The sequence below is a fragment of the Pteropus vampyrus genome, unplaced genomic scaffold (assembly GCF_000151845.1).
Source record: "Pteropus vampyrus isolate Shadow unplaced genomic scaffold, Pvam_2.0 Scaffold145, whole genome shotgun sequence".
NCBI lineage: Eukaryota > Metazoa > Chordata > Mammalia > Chiroptera > Pteropodidae > Pteropus > Pteropus vampyrus.
Genome location: NW_011888926.1, coordinates 640,800 through 659,710, shown reverse-complemented (window position 1 = coordinate 659,710; position 18,911 = coordinate 640,800). Strand labels below are relative to the sequence as shown.

The 18,911-nt window shown below is 55.6% G+C and overlaps 1 protein-coding gene and 1 non-coding gene across 26 annotated transcripts in view; one reads left to right on the top strand and one right to left on the bottom strand.

The window, feature by feature from the left end:
- Nucleotides 1-1,376: 1,376 nt before the first annotated feature.
- Nucleotides 1,377-18,911, bottom strand: part of TTLL1 (tubulin tyrosine ligase like 1) — a 33,256-nt gene continuing 15,721 nt past the window's right edge. For 18 of the 25 annotated variants that reach the window (XM_023535880.1, XM_023535879.1, XM_023535873.1 and 15 more), the window contains 7 exons: nucleotides 18,294-18,474; nucleotides 17,247-17,381; nucleotides 16,503-16,611; nucleotides 15,328-15,471; nucleotides 12,530-12,616; nucleotides 10,257-10,420; nucleotides 5,771-7,025 (listed from right to left, as the gene is read on the bottom strand). In XM_023535880.1, coding sequence (XP_023391648.1) covers nucleotides 6,896-7,025; nucleotides 10,257-10,420; nucleotides 12,530-12,616; nucleotides 15,328-15,471; nucleotides 16,503-16,611; nucleotides 17,247-17,381; nucleotides 18,294-18,474 — 950 coding nt within the window. In that variant the 3' untranslated portion in view covers nucleotides 5,771-6,895. Of the gene's footprint in view, nucleotides 1,484-5,770; nucleotides 7,026-7,384; nucleotides 8,177-8,215; nucleotides 8,304-10,256; nucleotides 10,421-12,251; nucleotides 12,386-12,529; nucleotides 12,617-14,784; nucleotides 14,989-15,327; nucleotides 15,472-16,502; nucleotides 16,612-17,246; nucleotides 17,382-18,293; nucleotides 18,475-18,911 lie in introns of those variants that run through there. The other 7 variants (XR_002782452.1, XR_002782451.1, XM_011368997.2 and 4 more) reach the window with 7 other exon arrangements.
- Nucleotides 11,243-11,361, top strand: LOC111745046. The gene has a single exon (XR_002782477.1). It is a non-coding gene; the product is annotated as a 5S ribosomal RNA (ribosomal RNA).

Here is an 18,911-nt window from a genome sequence, read left to right as displayed (position 1 = left end):
GGGCATTGTCCCTGTGCAGGGACATCCAACGCCCAGGGCCAGCTTCCACCGCCGTTATTTGCTCCCCACTCACAGCACCTGCAGCACCAACCGGAAGAGGAAAAAAACGCGTTTACCTGTTACCCAAGATTAAACCGGACCCCTGCCCACCTCGGGGAAGAAATCAGTCTTTAAACTTCGCCATGTCTAACTAGTGAAAGGTCCCATGCTAAATCCTTAAAGATTGTCATTCTCAAGTTCTCCCTGCAAAGACGGCCAGGAGCACCCCGGTGGGCGAACGGGTGGGTGGCTTGCTGTCTGGGAGAACGTCCCCTGGGAGCCACGGGCAGCGGGTGAGAGGGCGTCAGGGAGGACTCGCTAAGGGGTGCTGGGGCGTGCGGGCTGATGCGGGAGGCCCGAGGAGGCGGGGCTTCGCTCTGGATTGGCCGTTCTCGGGGAAGGGGAGGGGGCGTCTACCATCAGGTGTCTTCACAAACCTCATCTGCCCCGGAAGGCCGCCGCCAGCGAGGCCACAGCTGCGGTGGGCGAGGCAGCAGGCACACGTGTAGCTGGGACCGAGGAGGCTTGGTCATCTTTGTGGCTTGGACGATGCCCACGTGCGGTCCGTGTTCACGTCCCACAGGACAGCATCGAGCTGCGCGGGCCAGGCCCGCTGCGGGCCGTCAGGGCTGCTCGCTCCTCCTGGGGGACAATGTCAGAGGACAGAAGGCCACCACTCGTGGTCTCTCCGGCTAGAACAGTCCCTAGTGCCTCTGTGGACCCCTTCTAAGGTGTCTTTGCTTCACCCTTCGCCACTTGATGACTGTCTGGGGGCTACCCCAGGTTGGCAGAACCTCAGGCCTGGGGATAGAGAGTGGATGGGGTGACCACAGCCCCCCTGCTCTGTGGGCGGGTAGGTGGGAGGCACGCCTGGAACTCCGGGCCAGTCCAGTGCACTGTTCCAGCCGGAATGGGCATCGTGTCCCAAGGGAGAGCTGAGATGGCCAGGCAAAGGCCGAAGGGACAGGCAACAAGCGTTTGTTGGAGATCAGAAACGAACAGCTATTCGGGAAGCACCGATTGAGGCAGAAACCCAAGCAGTGTTCCAATTAGGATACAAAGGTGAGAGGTGTTCATGAGAAAGGGACGGGGACACCACATCCCCGGAAGGAGGGCATTTCCATTAGTGCAATAAGCTACCGTAGTGACACTCATTCTAAAGAATGCGTTTAACTTTCAGTCCAGTGGCCACCAGGCTGGTAGTCATGTCTGCTTTCTTGTTATCTTTGCAAACAGTTCTTTAGGCTCAGTCCAAAGGTTATTCTGCCCTGTTTTAACATTCCAGAGGTTTGAGGCATGAGACGTGCAAGGCAGTTCCTCTGGGGTGGCAGTTCGGGCTCCGTGTTACGGTGGCTTCGCTTATATTGTTTTCACGTTGTCATTTGGGCAAGGGAGTCGTTCACAATCTACATCAGCAATTATATTTATGCATAGCATCACGTTACTAAAACAAAACAAAACAAACAGAAAATGCTGGCTTTCTCTGAAGCATCTAAATTGGTAGGATGCTTAGGTGAGAGAGGAACTAAAGGACAAAGGACACTCAGTCGGGCAGTGGTAGCCTGGGACCTGGGAAGAGAGAAGGCACAAAATGTGACACTTCTCCAAGGGCACGCCAGCTCTGCAACACCCCCGCCCCTAACCGCAGCCCTTGCGGCTTCATCTTGAGGCTGGGCAGGGCTGAAGCCTGGGGCAGTGGAGGCAAACTGAGTACAAGGTGTGTCACCTGTCACCAGTGAGCCACCTGGTCAAAGACCAAGTCCCTGGAGCTGTCTCTCCCCTTTAGCACTCATGAGTCTCCTGGGGCTGCTGTAACAAATTACCAGGGTGGGGTGGGGGGCGGCGCTTAAAACAACAGATATTGATTCTTTCAGTTTTGGAGGCCAGGGCCTAAAACCAAGGTACCCTCAGGCTCGGTTCCTTCTGAGGGAGAACTGGTTCCGGCCTGTGTCCCAGCTTCTAGTGTGGCCTGCACTGCCTGGCTCCCTCAGCTTCCGCAGCTGGGGGCAGCCTCTCTCCAACTGGTCTTCAAGTGGCCTTGTCTGATTGTCCCTGCCCTCTCCAATTCTGATAAGAACACTAGTCATTAGATTTAGGGCTGTTGTGTAAGCCTGACATTGTGTTGTGTTTTGTTTTTTCCTTTTTTGTAATGCAAGTGCCTGACTTAAGCTCTGATGGTGAGATATCCCTGTCAGAGAATCACCCACTGGCTATCTTGAATAAATACTTTTCCAGCCAGGAGACTGGACAAAGAGCCAGGTCTCTGCACCCCACTGAGCTTCCTTTGTTTAGAGATCTTGGTTGATTTCAATAACAGACCATGACCATTGGGCAACCTGCTTCTAGGTTTTACATTTGCCGGTAAAGAGTGAGTCCCTGCAAAACCCTAGGCCCCCATCCTCCACCCCAATAAAAGCGGAACACCCAGCCCATACATACCCCCCTACCCCCCTCTGCTGTGTGGCCCTGAAGGTCATTGCTGAAGGGCATCTTGCAATCACAGTAAGAACCACAAGGGCTGATCCGGCCATAACACCAGTTGTTGAGACCAAGACAAAACAAAGGCCCTCTGAGATGACCTCATCTTGAGTTCCTGAACTAATTACCCCTGCAAAGACCCAATTTCCAAATAAGGTCGCATTCTGAGGGGCAGGGTCTAAGGTCATTGATGTCCCTCAAAGTTGAGGTTTTGAGGGTGATGCTCCTGCAGAGGTAGAGCCAGCCCCAGGTTCAAAGCCCTGGCTGGCAGTGGAGGCCACTCAAAGGAAGTTGCTGCTGCCATCCACAAGGCCACCACCTTGGCCAAGCTTCCAACATCCCAGTGTAGAAGGTCACCAGGAACAAAGCCAGCAAGCCCCCAACTGGCCCCTGCCACCACGGCTGTGTGTAGTGCACAGGTCCCCCTGCCCAAGAACCTGCTGCTGCTATTGCAGGCGGCGAGGCCTGCCACACCTGGGCCACGGCTGCACAGCACCATTCCATTCCACAGCTCTGACTCCTTCCTGGACGGAGACTTTGCTCAGGAATTCGCTGTCTCGTTATGACCCACCTGAGGGGCCAGGAAGAGAACCCGGACTTCGGATGGGGCTACCGCGCATCATTTTTGTATAAGAAAAATCAAAGGAGTTAAACTTGAAAAAGAAAAATAATTGGATAAGCGGCAGGCAAGGGAAGCCCGTGGCTCCCTGCAAGGGACACTGCAGTCCCCCAGGCTCATGCCTGCTAAGGGAGCACCACGGCCGTGGGAGCAGTGAGCACGAAACGGCGCTCTGGACCATCCCAGGCACAGAAGCCCCGGAATGCTATTTTTAACTTAAAAACATGTGAGATACAATATGGTTCAGGCCGGGGCAAATCAGAAAAGACAAAAAATACCTCGTCTTCCTAAATGAGAAACAGGAAACAAAATTGGATACTGCTCCTGCTTCCTCACAAAGTGTCCTGAGATGCCCCGAGGGCACTCCGCTTGGACCAGCTCGCATTAAATGACACAGTGGACACCCTGTGGGTCCCTGGTCACTGAGCAGCACCAGGCACTGAGCCCAGAGGTGAGCTGGACAGGCCTCTGCGGCAGGCCCTCTCCTGCCTCCCTGGACCGTGGGAGGCTCTTGGCCTGATGAGAGAGACCAAGGGCCAGGAAGCTCAGAGGAAACACCACCCCTGGCTTCCTGGGAGAGAGAGCAGAGCTGGAAATGGGGCCTGGATGGAGGGAGGAATTTGCCAGTCTCCTAAGGGATGATGATGCAGGTGAGTTTGGGGCAGGTGGCGACGGTGTGTGCAGAGGGCCTCCACGGACAGGAGGCTTTGTGGACTGCGATAAGGAACCACTGCACGTCAGGAAGAGGTGGCCGCAAGTCAGAAGACCCCGCTGGCTGGAGTGGGGGTCCCAAGTGGATGTGACATGGCTGTAGGCTGACTGGCGGGCGCTCCAGCACTGGTCCAGGTGGCAGACGGAGTGAGAAGCCTGTCACGGGGCCTGGGGACGCTGAGCTGGGGGAGGGGGAACACTTAGGAAAATACCTGCATTCCTGGTTTGAGAACCCACCAAGGAACATTGGGGGAGTAGCCCCAATGAGTAGCCCGTTTGAGAAGCAGGCAAATGATAGGTTTACTCTGGGAAAAAAATCAAGCAAATCAAATAAAAAGACTCATTGTGAAAATGACCAGATGGTGCAACCCTCAGATTTTGTAAACACCCCTCATCAAAAGGAAAGCAAACAACGGGAGCTGATAAGGCATCAGAAATTGTCATTCTGGAAGACTCCAAGGGGGGGCCACTGCAGGAGTGATGAGCTGTCTGTCCGTAGGCCTGTAACTTTCCAAGCCCGCTTCAGACCCCACGCACTTCCTACCCGTGTGTGTTCTGGAAGTGTCGGAGGAAGCATCTGCTCCAGAACATAACACCGCTGATGGAACAGTCAATATTTGACACAAATCTGTTTAGCAGACACTTGTTCTCACCTCACAACCTGGTCAGCAGCAAACCGATGACCTCACTCCCTTCTTCACTCAGGGGTCAGCATTCCCGGCCAGGGACACCCCCCCCTCCTCCAGCTATGTCTGCGAGGCAAAGATAAAACAGCTTAAAGGGGCACCTGGGCTGTCAGAACCAGTGCGGGGACAAGCTGTGTGGGGCAGCCCCGGGCGAGGCCCGGTCAGGGGGATGGCGCCCCCTCCTGGTAAGAAAACGCAGAGCTGTGACAAGAGCCAGCCGGGCAGGCAGTGGCATTTGTGATTTCTGAGGTGAATGTAATTAATCCTTTTCATACACAGGTAGCAAAGGTTCAAAGAGCCACCGACAGCCGTGGGACACTCATCAGCAGCAGAGCCCAGAGGTTCAGAGCCACACCCCGCATCGCCATTAGCCCTAAATGTTGAGGAATGAGGGCCAGGCACACACACATCAGAGTTATGAGCTGGAACTTCACACTTAAAGTGAACACAGCACACAAATCCTCCCAAAATGCAATTTATTGGGATTCTGACTAAATACCATTTCATTATGCTTCTCCCACTTTACACAGTACCACATTCATTTAAAAGGACCTTTTCCCTAAGTGGCAGTGAGACATTGTTAAGCATATGTGGGCGCATGTGGGCACAGAGACACACACACATGCCATGTAAAAGTGACACATGTTCACGCATGGGTACGGGAGAGACCTCTATCTGAAATATGTCCCCAGGGTAATACTGTGAGAACAAAATTCCAATACTAACATCATCACAAAAAGTAGGTGGGGAGTTTTAAACATAAATTCTAGACAGTGAATGAAGCACCAGTAAACAGGTATCGATATGATCTCAGTAAAGACTCTTAAGAATAACATCGTCTCAGGATTATTCGAATGCGTCGATCACTCTGCCCAACTGAGGCTTCCTCCCATGTTTTTCTGTAAGTCACCAGTGTCCAGGATGGTTTCCTATAAACACACATGGAGAGCTTGTCCCTGCTCTGGGCTGCCAACAGTGCTTACCTCTGCTGCAGCACGTCCAGATGCTGTCATATGAGCCACACAGCAGGAACGACCTGGTTTCATCTGATGGAGTGACTCACCTACACAACCAAGACCCACCTCTCCTGAGAACACCTAGACAAAGCCCTTTGTAAAGACAAATTACCGAGGAATATTTCTAACTGCTTGTTTTCCTCAAAATCATAGTCAAAAGGAATGAAACCAAATTAGCTGTCAGATTACAAATCTTGCTTTCTCACAGCAGCATGAGTCTGTAAGACATCCAGGTTTCGGTTTTAATTTAGTGCAAAATTTTAAAAACATGAATACCTTAAGCTAGATCAATTGCTGAAGCTTACTTTCTGCTGAGCTAGTTTCGTACATTTAGTTAGTTCTTCCAGCCCTACTGAAAGACTGTGATGTTGTGATTTATAATAATATGTATTTGCTCTTCACCTCAGTTCCTGGCACATCGCTCCTAAAACCCTTGTAATTTCCTTCCTAAGAGCTCCAGGGGCATCTTTTCGTTACAATATATAGCTCTGTTCACAGTTCCTGAAATGGCTCCAGCACAGAGGAGTGAAATGTGTGCCTTTTGTTATGCATAACAAGCCCCTTGCAACGGAGCCAGAGTTTGCACTAAGGCAGGCCTGGTGTGGGGGCTCCTGGGTAGCCTCGGATGGGGCTGGTTGCCAGGGGAACACAGCACATGATCACGGGGTTGGCACCGTCAGGCCTATCCTTCAGTATCTGGGGAAGGGAGAAGGGCTGGAGGTTGAACCAAGCATCAATGGTCAATGATTTAATCAATCATCATGTCTGGGCAGGGCATGGAAGTCCTGCGTCCCCCTACCAAACCTTGTCCTGTGAATCTGTGCCTTCTGGCAGTTCCTGAGTTGTGTTCTTTATAATAAGCCAATAATCCTGTAAGTCGACTTTTCCTGAGTTGTGAGCCACTCTTGCAAATTAACCCAACCCTTGAGAGGGCTGCAGGAACCTACAGCCGATTGGTCGGACACACAGGTGGCAGCCCAGACTTGTGACTGGCATCTGAAGTCGCAGGAGTGGAGGACAGTCTGGTGGAACTGAACCCTTAACCTGTGGGATCTGCCGCCATCTCCAGGTAGATAGCGTCAGAACTGAATTGCAGGACACCCAGATCTGGCTGGAGAATAGATAAATCCCCACACGTTCGGTGTCGGAAGTATTGTGAGTGTGAGTAAAGTTCCCCGGGAATGGACTCCTCAACCGTCCAAAGAAGAGCTTTTATTTATTTACAGGGCTTAGGAAAAGAAATAAGCTCTAGAAAAGAGAAATGTCAAAATTGGCCTCCGGGGAGGGCCCGGGCACAGTTAATGGTTCTGGTAGGGTCCAGGCTGGAGTCGCGCTCTTTCTGGTGGTCACTTCCAGCTTGTGGAGATGGTCCTCCCTGGGTCTCTCGACCGGCCCCCTTTGGACCCTAGCGACTGGCTTGATCTAGTTCTCAGCTCTCGGTCAGCCCCGTCCCCCTGCGCCAGCTCCTCATCGTACCTAGCGACAGAGGAACAAAGAGAATCTCCAGAATCCGGCGCCCAGGACGGCCATTGGGCTGCAGTCACCCAGAGAAGCAGCCTCGTCCCTGCCCCACATGCCTCCAGCCCACCTGCCCCCCAGGCGGCCTTGGCAACCCACCAAACAGCACCGGAGGCCACGGGCATGTGTGCGCAATCCTGTTAAACTGTTGCTGTGGACAGTCCGCAGCCCCCAGAGCTGACATTTTATACAGGCCACCAGATCGAATGTGGCAATGACCCCCAAAGGAAACATGAATGAGACAGCAGGACAGTGAGGGAGAGAACTGAACACGGGAAATACTTTGCACACAGCATGTGGGGGCAGGTATGACTAACCCCGCTCCAGGCAAGGCAGGGGCTGAGAGAGGCCTGTCCAGCAGGAGGCCAGGCCAGGGTTCCGCAGTTCGCTCACGGGAAGGGCCGGTGACCCCTCCAGCAGCTGCGACCTGCTCGCCCCAGGAAGGACGATGCGTCGGGCCTGCGTGGTACTGAGTGACGGCCCGCGGAGGAGGTGCGGCCTGGGCTTCTGTGGCACGAGGAACAGGCTGGACCGCACCGCCCCTGACCAGCTGTGGCATCTGGGTTGTCCCTGGCCTTGCTCGTGCAGTGGGGCCCCCTCGCGGGGTCCCATGATGGCAGTGGAGTGCCGCCGCATCCACTGCAGGCCCTGGCGCCACATGGGCTCTGGCGGATGGAGTCACCTTTCCACTTCCTACCGGAGGAAACGGGCTTGCAGACGTGTACCGCGCTGAGGTCACACGGCTGGTGTGTGGCAGAGGCAGGAGTAAATGAAACTCGGGACTTCAGGCTCGTGGAACTTTCGACCCTGCAGATCGGAGGAGCGGGAACACTTCCCGTTCCCTCTTCAAGCACCTTCACGGGCGGTGTGTGCGCTGGCCACGCGCCCTGCGGCCCCTGCCACACGCAGACCCTCGCCTCAAACGCGAAGGGTGCTAACGTGCTCAGTTATGCTGCACTGGCTGATTTTGCTGACCTCTGGAAATGGGTATTTGTTATGTTTATTCTCCGAATCAGAATCTACCGGTTGAGTATGAAGTGTAGTGTGGGTCAGAAACTTCTGAGGGTGGAGGTGTATTTACTGCATCGTGCTCCTCATGGTAAACGGGGCTGGAAGGGAAGGGCGGGCAGAAGAACAGCTGACTGCTGTCCGTGTGGCAGGTGCTACGGGGCTTCCCGCTGCCAGGGTGGGGACACTAGGGCGACAGCACGTGTGCCCCCTTTCCTCCCCGTTTCCCTAAGGAGAGACAATGCAGAGGGAGGGCTCCCCAGGGACCCTGAAGGTTCCACCTGTGGGGGTTCTCCCAAGAAGCCTCCCCGCCTCTCCCACCCCAGGGACGGCGGGAGCCCCCGGGCCCCCATTCCTATGTGCTGGCTCTGCTCCCTGCTGTGTGTCTGCCTCACTGTCGTAGGGGCTGCAGGGCTCTGCCCCTGTGGCTCACGGCCACCCCAGCACCTCCTTCACGGGGTGGGTGTGCACGCAGCGAGAATCTGCTAAAGCACGGAGGAAAGAACCACGTACGGGTTACCAGTTTCACTCAGCATTTGTGCTGGTCTGTGGAGCTTAAACGCACAAAACAAACAGAAATGACCTGGCAAGCAGCTGGCTTCTGGGAGAGGCTGTTCCCAGGGGCGGCGTGGTCACTGACAGAGCTAACACAGAGGACGGTCAGACAGGGTGGCTCTTCTCGGCCCCCACCTCGTCTGGCAGACTGTCCGGGGCCTAGGACAGCATTCATGAAGGCTGTGAGAGCAGACGGGGCACCGCAGAGCGCTGCGCAGGGAGTGGACACAGAGCGAGGCCCCGCGGCTCGCGGGCCAGGAGGGCGGCAGAGCACCGAGCGCCGGGTGCCAGAGCCTTGCACCCCGCAGGGCCCCCGCCTCCTCCCCTAGCAGCAGCAGCCTGCCACTGCCACCGCCACCACCGCTGCCATGGACTACTGCCAGAGGCCGCGGCTGTAAGCCGACAACGGGATCCTTGACCTGGAGGTCGCCTTAAGCGGTGGGGGAGCGGGTCCCGGATGGTGCACTCAGCTCTCTCAGCTCCACACTGGAGCCTTCCTCGGGCAGAGAAATGGGGGGACGGGGGTTCAAGTCCCCACGCCAGCAGCGCTCACCAGCTGTGAGCCTGGGGTCTGCGTGCCTGTGTGAGGTCCGCTAACTAGTTCGCCCTTTCCTTCTTAAAAACGCTAAATCGCACGCACTTCCGCTGCTGCGGAGCGTTGGCGAGAGCCTGACACGGACGGTCCTTCGTCCCCAGCTGTCTCCCCGGCTCCCGTCCTTGGCTCGCCTTCCCCCCTGGCCCCGGCAGCAGCACCGGGCGTGTCCTTCCACATGTCCCCGCTCACCCGATGGCATGTAAGCCACCACACATGGACATGCGCGTCACGCAAGGGGGTGCTGCGGTCACTGTTTATCTTTCAGGGATCATGACGCACCCCTTTCTGCAGCCTGCTTTTCTGCCGCGGCCCCCGGGCCCCTGGCGCAGCTCCAGGTCCGGCTGGTGAATGGCCGCCTGCCAGTCCACGGTGTGAACGAATCGTACTATGTTCAGCCCCCGCCCTCCTGCTGGGCATTCTTCCTGCTTTTCATCACTACCAACTCGTCACTTAACCTCTCTAAGCCTTTGTTTCCGCATCTGTCAAATGGACCTGATAACACTCACCTCACAAGGCTGCTGGGGAAACAACGCGTGACGGTGCGCGAAGCACTCGGCAGCGGCTGGTATGTGGTGAGCCCTGATTAGCCATTGTCATCATTTCTTTCCTTCCCAACTCTCTAAGTCGGGTCGCATTATCCCCATTTGAAGGGTGTACAGACTGAGGCCCGAAGAGCTCCAGGGTTCCTGGGTGTCCTCCCGTTCCAACAGCTGGAGCCGGGGCACGAGCCGGGCCTCTCTGCCCAACAGTGACCTGGGCGAGGATAAGCCATAGGCCTCTCCTGCTCCTGCCTGGCCCAGAACCTCGGCCCGCACTGGGCATGTGGCAAGCACTTCACTGATATTTTTTAAGCAAAAGACCAGAGGCCTGGTTTAGCACCCAGACACGTTTCCGTCCCATGACATCATTAACAAATGAAATACTCTGTCTACATATGGCGAGCCATGTACACTCAGAAAATCTAAGTTGGGCCTTAGCACCCCTCAGTCTGAAACACACGAGGGTGACAGCAAAGTCACATGAAAACTCACAAGATTTCATAATTGCCAAGAACTTCCTTTGGGGGCGATTTGTTCCATCTGCAGTCTGGAACCATGCCGCCAGGGACCGCAATGTTCAGGGTGTCGCTGACCAAGCCGTACTTCAGGACCCGGTCGCTGGCAGTGCTGGAGCTGAGGGATGGGGATGCATTGACCTGTGAGAGGAGAGAAGCCACGCTCTTCACCTGTGTCACTTACTCAGCTGCCATGCATTTAGGTAAAGCTGCAATTTCATACTGCTGATGTGAAATGCCTCAGGGCACCTTGTTGCAGAAGCACTTTGTGATCTACTTTCATTAGCTGTTAGATGAAGCATAAATAACATTTAAAGACAGGATTAAGATTATGAACTACAAATTGGTCATCGCACAAATAAAAATTTTAGGTCAACGTATATCACAAATACGATGTCAGTGTCAACCTGTGTGTGAGCTCTGTCCTAAGTACCAAAAGCCGCCCAGAGCTCTCCTAGAACCAGTGACTCAAATGACCCTGGACGAGCAGCACTGTGGAGCTGAAGCAAAGGCCATGAGCCCCTCTTTTGCTGCGAGAACAATACCTCACTATAAAGCAACATTCTGACTCAAATGAAACCCACCCAATACATGGGAAGTTAGTGCCCTCAGGCCTCTCAGGGGTTAAGCAATGCCAGAAAATGTGCCTGGTGACATGCAGACACTTACTCCATGGAGAGTCCCCCAAGCCCTCAGTCACCACCTCTTTACTCTCGCTTCAGGCACAGTAGCGATGGCCTTGGCGAGCCGTTTTCTAAGGTCACGGGACAGCAGAGGGAGCAGATCTGCAAGTCCTTTGGGTTTCTGCCAGGGTCAGATGTCCTTCGGCTCTAGCAGGACATGGGCTATTTCATGTGCAGTGAAAGGGAGCGTGGACTTCAGGTGCCCTTGAAATTACTACGTAGTGTACCCCAATACCACGATTCTCATTACGAAGGTGATAAAATTTAGATGTTATTATGTGTCTACAGCCATGCCACCCTGAACAAACCCGATCCCGTCTGATCTCGGAAGCTAAGCAGGGTCGGGCCTGGTTAGTACTTGGATGGGAGACCACCTAGGAAGACCGAGTGCTGTAGGTGTAAAAAACAAAAAAATAAGGAATTGTAAGCTGACAAGGTTCTTGCAGTCTGTGAGGTCAACCAAGGGTTGCCTCGCCTTAAAAAAAAAAAAGATGTTATTGTTAGAAGGGATATTCTCAATTAAGATCCTAGCTCAAGGAAAGGTTGACGTCCATTCAAGCTATTCTGATTATGATAGAAAAAGAGAAAACACATTTTATATAGCCATATCTATAGATATCTTCCCCTCCCCCACCTCTCCACACGCACGCGCACGCGCACGCGCACGCGCATGCACACGCGCATGCACACACACAGGGCACTAGCAGTGTAACAGCAAGTGACCTGGACAGCACCGTCCTGGAGCACAGCTCCCTCTCCGATCACCTGACTCTTCCAGGAGCTTCCTGCAGGGGTTCCCACTGACGTCCCCGACACGGGACCGCTCACCACAACTTGCTCTGGAGACCTGGCTTTCCTGGCTCACATGGGGCTCAGCTCAAGGGCCTGAGCCGCCCACCTCTCCGCGAGCGTGGTGAGGAGACACGGCACTCAGAGGCACTCACGGGAACAGGAGCCAACAGAACAGGTGGCTTTGTTCTTGCAGCACGGCTGACCCTGTGCCAGCACCCACTGCAGCTGAGGCAGTCTCCCAGGCTTATCGCAGGAGAGGGTGACGTGTGTGCACGTCACTCTCTCCAGAACTTTCTAGAACAGCTGCCATTACATCTCATCTATGCCTCGAACAGGCAGACAAATCCACTTCTGAACTCTGCCTTCATCCAAAGAAGATAAGGTTCCTTATCTCTGGACGGTACCACTTCCAGAGGGTTTCCAGGTCTGTGAGCTCCTTTCCTGAATGGGAATGACGTCCCCTGAGGACAGGGCAGGGCCTCTGAGCATAGACTCGCCTTCCGGGCCACCCTGGAGCACTGGGGCATCTGGGCCACTGAGCTCTCATCTGTGGACTGGGCTCACTGGAGGTGAGGGATCCGAGTGGGCTCAGTTCCAACCATCGGCAAACAGACAAACCTGAACCTCTCTCCCGTTACGTTTGAAAAACTCGTCAGAGACCCTGGTCATGCCACCCGGCCTGAGGAGCATTAGGCTGGGGGCCAGCGACCCTGACGCAGGGCAGCGACCTCTGCACAGGCCATGGAGTGAACTGGCACACGGGTCGTGAAGTTACCTCGATCAGCCAGGGCTTCAGCTTGTCGTCGATGATGATGTCATAGCCGTAGCACTCGAAGCAGTGCTTGTCGTTGTTCATCACCGGCTGCAGAGAGAGCGACCCCGGTTACACGGCCAGCGTCAAAGGCCCCGAGAGACTAGCGTGTCAGAGACGCGGGTCCTGGAGCCTCCGCCCCCAAGGCGTGTCATCTCACCTCCATGACCGGTGGGTCCCAGCCTCCACCCCCAAAGCCCGTACCTCCCTTCCTTCCTGACCCTCCTCAGGGCTCCGAGGTGGACGCTTTCCTCAAACCCGGAGAGGCGATTTATAAAGCAGTCACTGGTGTCCCAGGCCTCATGCATCAGAGGCCGGACGACGAGCAATGAGCGTCTCCATGAGCATGAGACTGTCCTCAGAGTGGACAGCGGTCCAGCGCCAAGAGCGGGCACCTGGAGTCACAGCTGTGCAGCCTCATCACAGAACTTGAACCAACACTGTCCGCCAGGCTGTTAGTCCCCTCTCGCACCCTTAGGGATGGGGGGTGCCAGGTTATCAACTTCCATTCAGTTCCACCTCATAAACCGTTCTTCAGGTGCATCAAAACCCACCAACCGCTCACTTGAAATGCAGATTCCCGGGCTCCACCTGAGCTGCCTGAATTAAAACCTGTGGGAGAAGCCCAGCAAGCAGGCGGCACAGTGAGTGACCCATACAGACACGACAGTGAGGGGTCTTTTATGTTAGTGGACGCATGGATTCTATTCAAAACACTGGATTTAACGCAGGAAACTCCTGCTAAGCAGGGAGAGAGTCCCGTTGGCCTCTCACTCACAGGGAGGGGACACTAGGCATGGGTGGGTGGTTTCGTCACATGATTTAGTGGAACTGCGTTTCCACCGAGAGCCTGGTGTGTTGGACCCGGCTAGTGCTGTCACCACTGTCCCAGACAGCCGCTGCAGGACAGGAAGTCGCTAACCCTTCTTCATCCCTCAACGCCGCTGTCTCCGGCCCGCTGAGCACTCTGCCCCCCAAGCTGTGGCTCCCAGCTTCTCCCTGCCATCCCGTGTTCTGGGTCAGGTGCCCTTTCATGTGCGTCACCTCCCGTGCCACACCTCGTGTATCACTGCAGCCACCTGCTTCTCTGCTGCTTCTCCTCTCGATTCTCTAAAGACGACACACTTGGTAAAAACAGAGCGGCTAAATGTTTGCTAACTGAAGAAAGACTGAATAAGTAAATCCCTGCCCCAAACCCCCTCAGAGCCTTAGACACCCACGGCTTCCCAGCTCTGGAGGCTGAGGCCCAGGAGTTGACGCCCAGAGGCTCCGGCCAGAGGACTCCGCCGTGAGACAGCTGAGGGCTGAGGCCAGAACACAGATTTTGTGATCTGACAGCCAACCACTTCTCAAAGCTCGCCAGGACCGGGGAGACAGAGCAGGCTAGGGAGGGTGTGGGAGGGTCGGCGGAGTCAGGCATTAGGACTCCCACGGTCCGCGTTCGTGGACTGCCAGCTTCACCTCCACCTCAATCATTACGTCAACCTCTGCAGAGCATCGTTACGCACCAACCCCGTGACGTCGGCGCCTGGGAGCCAATTCCACAGAGGCTCCAATAGGCGGGGCCCTTGTGCAAAGTCACTTGTCGGCACGTGGTGGGGCCTGGCTTGAAATCTCTTCTGAGCCCAGAACCTCACACTCACTCCGCACCGTGACCCCCGACCTGCGCTGTCAAGGTACAAGGAGGCCTCTGTGGGGTAAGGGACGTGAAACGGCCCCTAAGACACCTCTCCAAAAATGAACTAGATTAGCTAGTTCCTGCGTTTTCTTTTTTCATTTTTTTGGCATTAAAACTGGGTTTTCTTCTTCCCATCAAATGTTTCCTTTAAACCAAAAGCAAAGACTGAAAACACACGAAGTGCTCACGTGGCACTTAGTGAAAGAGGACGCGCTGAAGGCAGGAGCAAGTCGGGGAACACCCGGAAGCGCCCCCTCTCCATCTGTCATCACCTCCGCCCGGTTCTTTCTGCAAAGCTTTCGCATGCAGGGGGAGTCGCTGCAAGCCGATGTTTTCAAGGTACAAACGGGGGAGAGGGCCCTGCTCTCCCCTGTGCAGGCCTCGCACACGCGTTTCCACACACGAGTCCACAGCACACGTCCCCCAGAGCAGCGATCTCACACGGCCCGGACTCCGCCAAGCGGAGGGAGCTGTTCCCATGGGCCGGGCTGTCAGGAGTCCCCCGAGCAGGCCGGGGCCCCAGTGACTGTCCCTCCAATACCTGGTTCTGGGGCTTTGCTTATGTCATCGGGGATGACAGGCACCTCGGACAGCGGCCGGCACGCCGGCGCTCCAGTGCTCACGCCTTCCCTTTCCCTCGAAAACAGCTGCTTTAGCACCGTGAGAGGAAACACAAACTCTGCACGCCAGCCAACAAGTGTGAGACTTGAGGCTCAAAACCATGGATGGCTCCGGCCCTAAATGTCTGTGAAACAGCGAAGCAAAAAACCTAAAAATGAGGGGGCTGCTGACAGTCCTCTAAAACACCAGCTTCTGCCAACACGTTTGTTACTGATTTAATGGGAGAAGGAGAGCCAATGATGACAGGGACAATTCCGGGGCCTGTGGCTGCGGCAAAGGGCCTGGCTCCTGGCACGACCTGGGCAGCACCTGGCCGGAAGCGGGCCCCTCTCCCTCCCTGAATCTCCTCGGCATCTGGCAGACAAGTGGGAGGTGAGACCGTGGAACAGGCAATTTTCAGCAAAGAACGAGTAGCATCTTGCCGGCTGTCTTCCCCTCGGCTGCCTCCGTGCCCGACACTCACCGCCACGGCCTTCAGCGACTGCACGATGATCCAGTGGATCTCGTCGAATAGCTTGTTGGTCACCTCCTTGCCCCGGGTGCTCTCCAGGTAGAGCCGCAGGTTGCTCACAGTCCACTTGCCCCCGTGGATGTGGTTGTAGTCCTCCTGGCAAAGCGAATAGGGGTGGGGCCTCAGGCCATGCACCCCAGAGGTGCCCAGCACCCCAGAACACCCCTCGGGTGCCTCTCCTTCCTCCAAGTGGGCCTGGCCCCAGGGGGACCTGGGCTTCCTACCTGAGCATGGTTTTAAAGTACTGACTCTGGAATGTTCTCACCAGTAAGCATTTCTACCCTGGGGCACATGTGATGGAGGGCCGCCCAGACCCCTTCAAGGCCAAGGCACCTCTCGCTTCACCACTATCGCTCTGGGGGCTCCGGCCACCCTGACGGCCCTTCAGCTCCTGTGACGCTCCTTCCCACCACAGGGCCTGGGCGCGTGCGGGATCCCCTGCTGGAACACTCCCCACCTCCACCTGGGTACCCCCGCTCATACTTCAGGTCTCTGCTCAAGCACCACTCCTGCAGGAGGCCTTCTCCAACCACCTACACAAGGGGACTCCGTCATCATTGCAGGCCCTTCTGGCTATGCGCTCCTTAGGACCAGAGCGCATACCTCAGCGGGTGATCACACGTTCACCGTGGGGCTGTCTCACGACTGTCTTCCCCACAGGCTCTAGGTTCCATGACAGCAGGGACCACGGGAGTTTCTGCCCACATTGAGCCCCAGCACTTAGCATGGGACCGACGCAGAGACAGGTCCCCACAGCACTTACTGAACAGATGAATGACGGGGCTAAGTGTGCTCAGTAATCGGGCCAACGACCCCTAAAGCACTAACATCTTCTCCTTTTACAACTAGAAGCTCTGAGAGCCACATTAACTTGCCCAAGGTCACAGAACTGGAGAGGCACAGCTTGACCTTGGGGCTTCCTTTGTCCTCGAGTCCCCTCCCCCCACCGTGGGCTAGTTCAGCTGATGGCCCAGGACAGCCACGCTGGACACTGAGGACTCCCATACCCCGTGGGTGCCAGGGCATCTTGGTAGTACCACCATGCTCAGCCCACCATCTCCCACAGAAACAGAAAGCCAGCCACAATCCGCCCGCTTCCCTAAGCTCAGGAGAAACGCAGCGCTCACCCCGTGTTTCTGGATGGCGACGTTGGTGAGGTGGACGAACATGTTGTCCAGCTCGCTGGTGCTGCGGGTGTACTTCACCGTGCAGAAGCGGCAGAACCCGAGCTTGTACCTGCGGGGGGTTCAGCGTTCGGGGCCATTCGATGCCGGAAGAGCGTGAAAAATAACACTCTGTCCTCTAAAGAGCTGTGGGCCGGTTTGTTTCAAACTTTGAAAAGTGCTGCTTCTTTTTGTTTTTTGTTGTTGTTGTTGTTTATAACGGCCTTATTGAGACGTAACTCCTACGCATCACGTAACTCACCCACCTAAAGGAAACTATTCACCAGTTTCTGGTGCATTCGCAGAGCTGTGCAGCCATCACCCCAATCGATTTTACAACATCTGCGTTGCCCCAAAAAGAAACTCTGTGACCTTTAGCAGTCACCCCCCAACCCCAGTGCTAGGCAAACGCCAACCTACTTTCTGCCTCTAAAAGATCTGCCTATTGCAGGTGTTGCATAGAAACAGCATCGCACTCTGTGTGGCCTTCTGCGTCTGGCTTTTTTCACTGAGCATGTCTGCCTGGTTAAAAGTTGCTTTTCATTTTGAAGACTCACGTTAGCATCAAGGCTAGCCGTGTCACTCAATACTTATTACGCGTGAGGTGCTGTGCACACGGTGTGCTTCGCGGACCCTCATTACGGTGCTAAGGAGTAGGTGTCACATCAAAGCACGGTCTCCCCAATGGAAACAGACCCCGGCTCTCACATGTAACAGCGCAGCGGGCGGTACGTGGACACCAGCACGTACAAGCGCAGGTCAAACTTCTTCCCGCCGATCAGTAACGGGTTGTTGATATAGAGAGAGATCACGTAGGCCTCCTTAGTGGACTGAGACACAAACCTACGCGTGTCAGAGATAAACAAAATTAGACGGCACAGAGCAAAGGTGCTCGCAGTCGGTTGGTAACCAGCTCCCTGCCTCTAAGTGAGAAGAGAGAGGTGGTGTCCCCTGGAGACGGTGGCAGCAGCTCCCAGGAACCCATCCGGGGAGTGCTCCTTGGGCTGACCCACCTGGGGGCTAGCAATGCACTACACAAGAAGTCACGGTCGCCATGCTCAACACAGGATCACAGTGACCGCTGTCAAGGACTTCGCAGAAGCAGAGTGAGCCTCAGACGGGACGGGACTCCCAGCACCCTCCGTTTCGAGGAGTCCTCAACCCAGGGAGGAGACCTGACCCGACCAGCCACCTAGCGTCACACCTGTGCTGACCACACGTGCCAAGGGCGCCCGGGTGTGGATTAACTGGCCGTCCCCACGTCCTTGCAAGGGCGGTGCTGTCGGTCTGCCCAGATGAGGGCCCTCAGGGTCTTACAGCAAAATGTGCTCCGACAGTGAGTGTCAGGGATCCGGGTCCCAGGTCTTAAGCAGTTGCTCTGCCACCCCCAAACTCCATGACTCAGTAGGTGTCACATCAACTTTTGGGATGAAGAGCAGCCTGCAAGTCTCCCTGCTCCTGTGACCTTCCACTGGCTTGTGGGCCATTTCCCTCTGCACATCACCTCGTGGGAGCGTGTGATTAATGAGGCTACGGCAGCCGCAGAGCCCTGCCCTGACACTGTGTGACGAATGCCGCAGAGCCCCGCCCCGACGCCGTGTGACGAATGCCGCAGAGCCCCGCCCCGACGCCGTGTGACGAATGCCGTAAACCTACAAAAGCAGGTGCGGGCCACCCGGTGCGGGGCTGACAGACTGACAGACGCCACGAAACCACCAGTGAGGAAGCACAGGGACGGGCAGTCTCCCCACTTACGAAGACGTCTTGCTGTCGCGGGACCACTTCTTGATTTGCGAGAGCTTGTTGATCAGGAAGATGCCCTTGCCCTGGGCTTTGCCACAAGGTTTCATGATCCAGGTGCTGGAGGGGTTTTTCCGGAACTCCTCCACGAACAGGTTATAGTCGGCGGGCAGCATGTAGGTGACCGGAACGAAGTCTGAAAGGTAAAGTAGAGGGGACAGGGTGAGCCAGCCCAGCAGTGGCCACGAGGAGAAATACTGCCACCGCGTCGTTACCCGCAGCCCCAAACCAGCATCTAACACAACAAGGACTTGGGTGGTTCAACTCCTGTGCAAAGTCACCTTTATCACCTGTGTACCAAGCGCCACAGAAACCTGTATCAACTCATCCTCACGGCACCTGTGAGCTGGGTACCGCCACCACGCCCGTTTATCACAGGAGGCAACTGAGGCCTGGAGAGGTCACTTACATAATTTTGCCCAAGTACGTAAAGGAATCCTGAAACTATCAGACAGCCCAGCTTTGATCGCCACACAGGACAGGGACACATGTCCTCCCTGGTTGTCGACAGAAGCAGTAACACTCCCTCGTGGCACTTCGTAGCTCGGAAAGTGGTCCCCCTACACTGGGCAG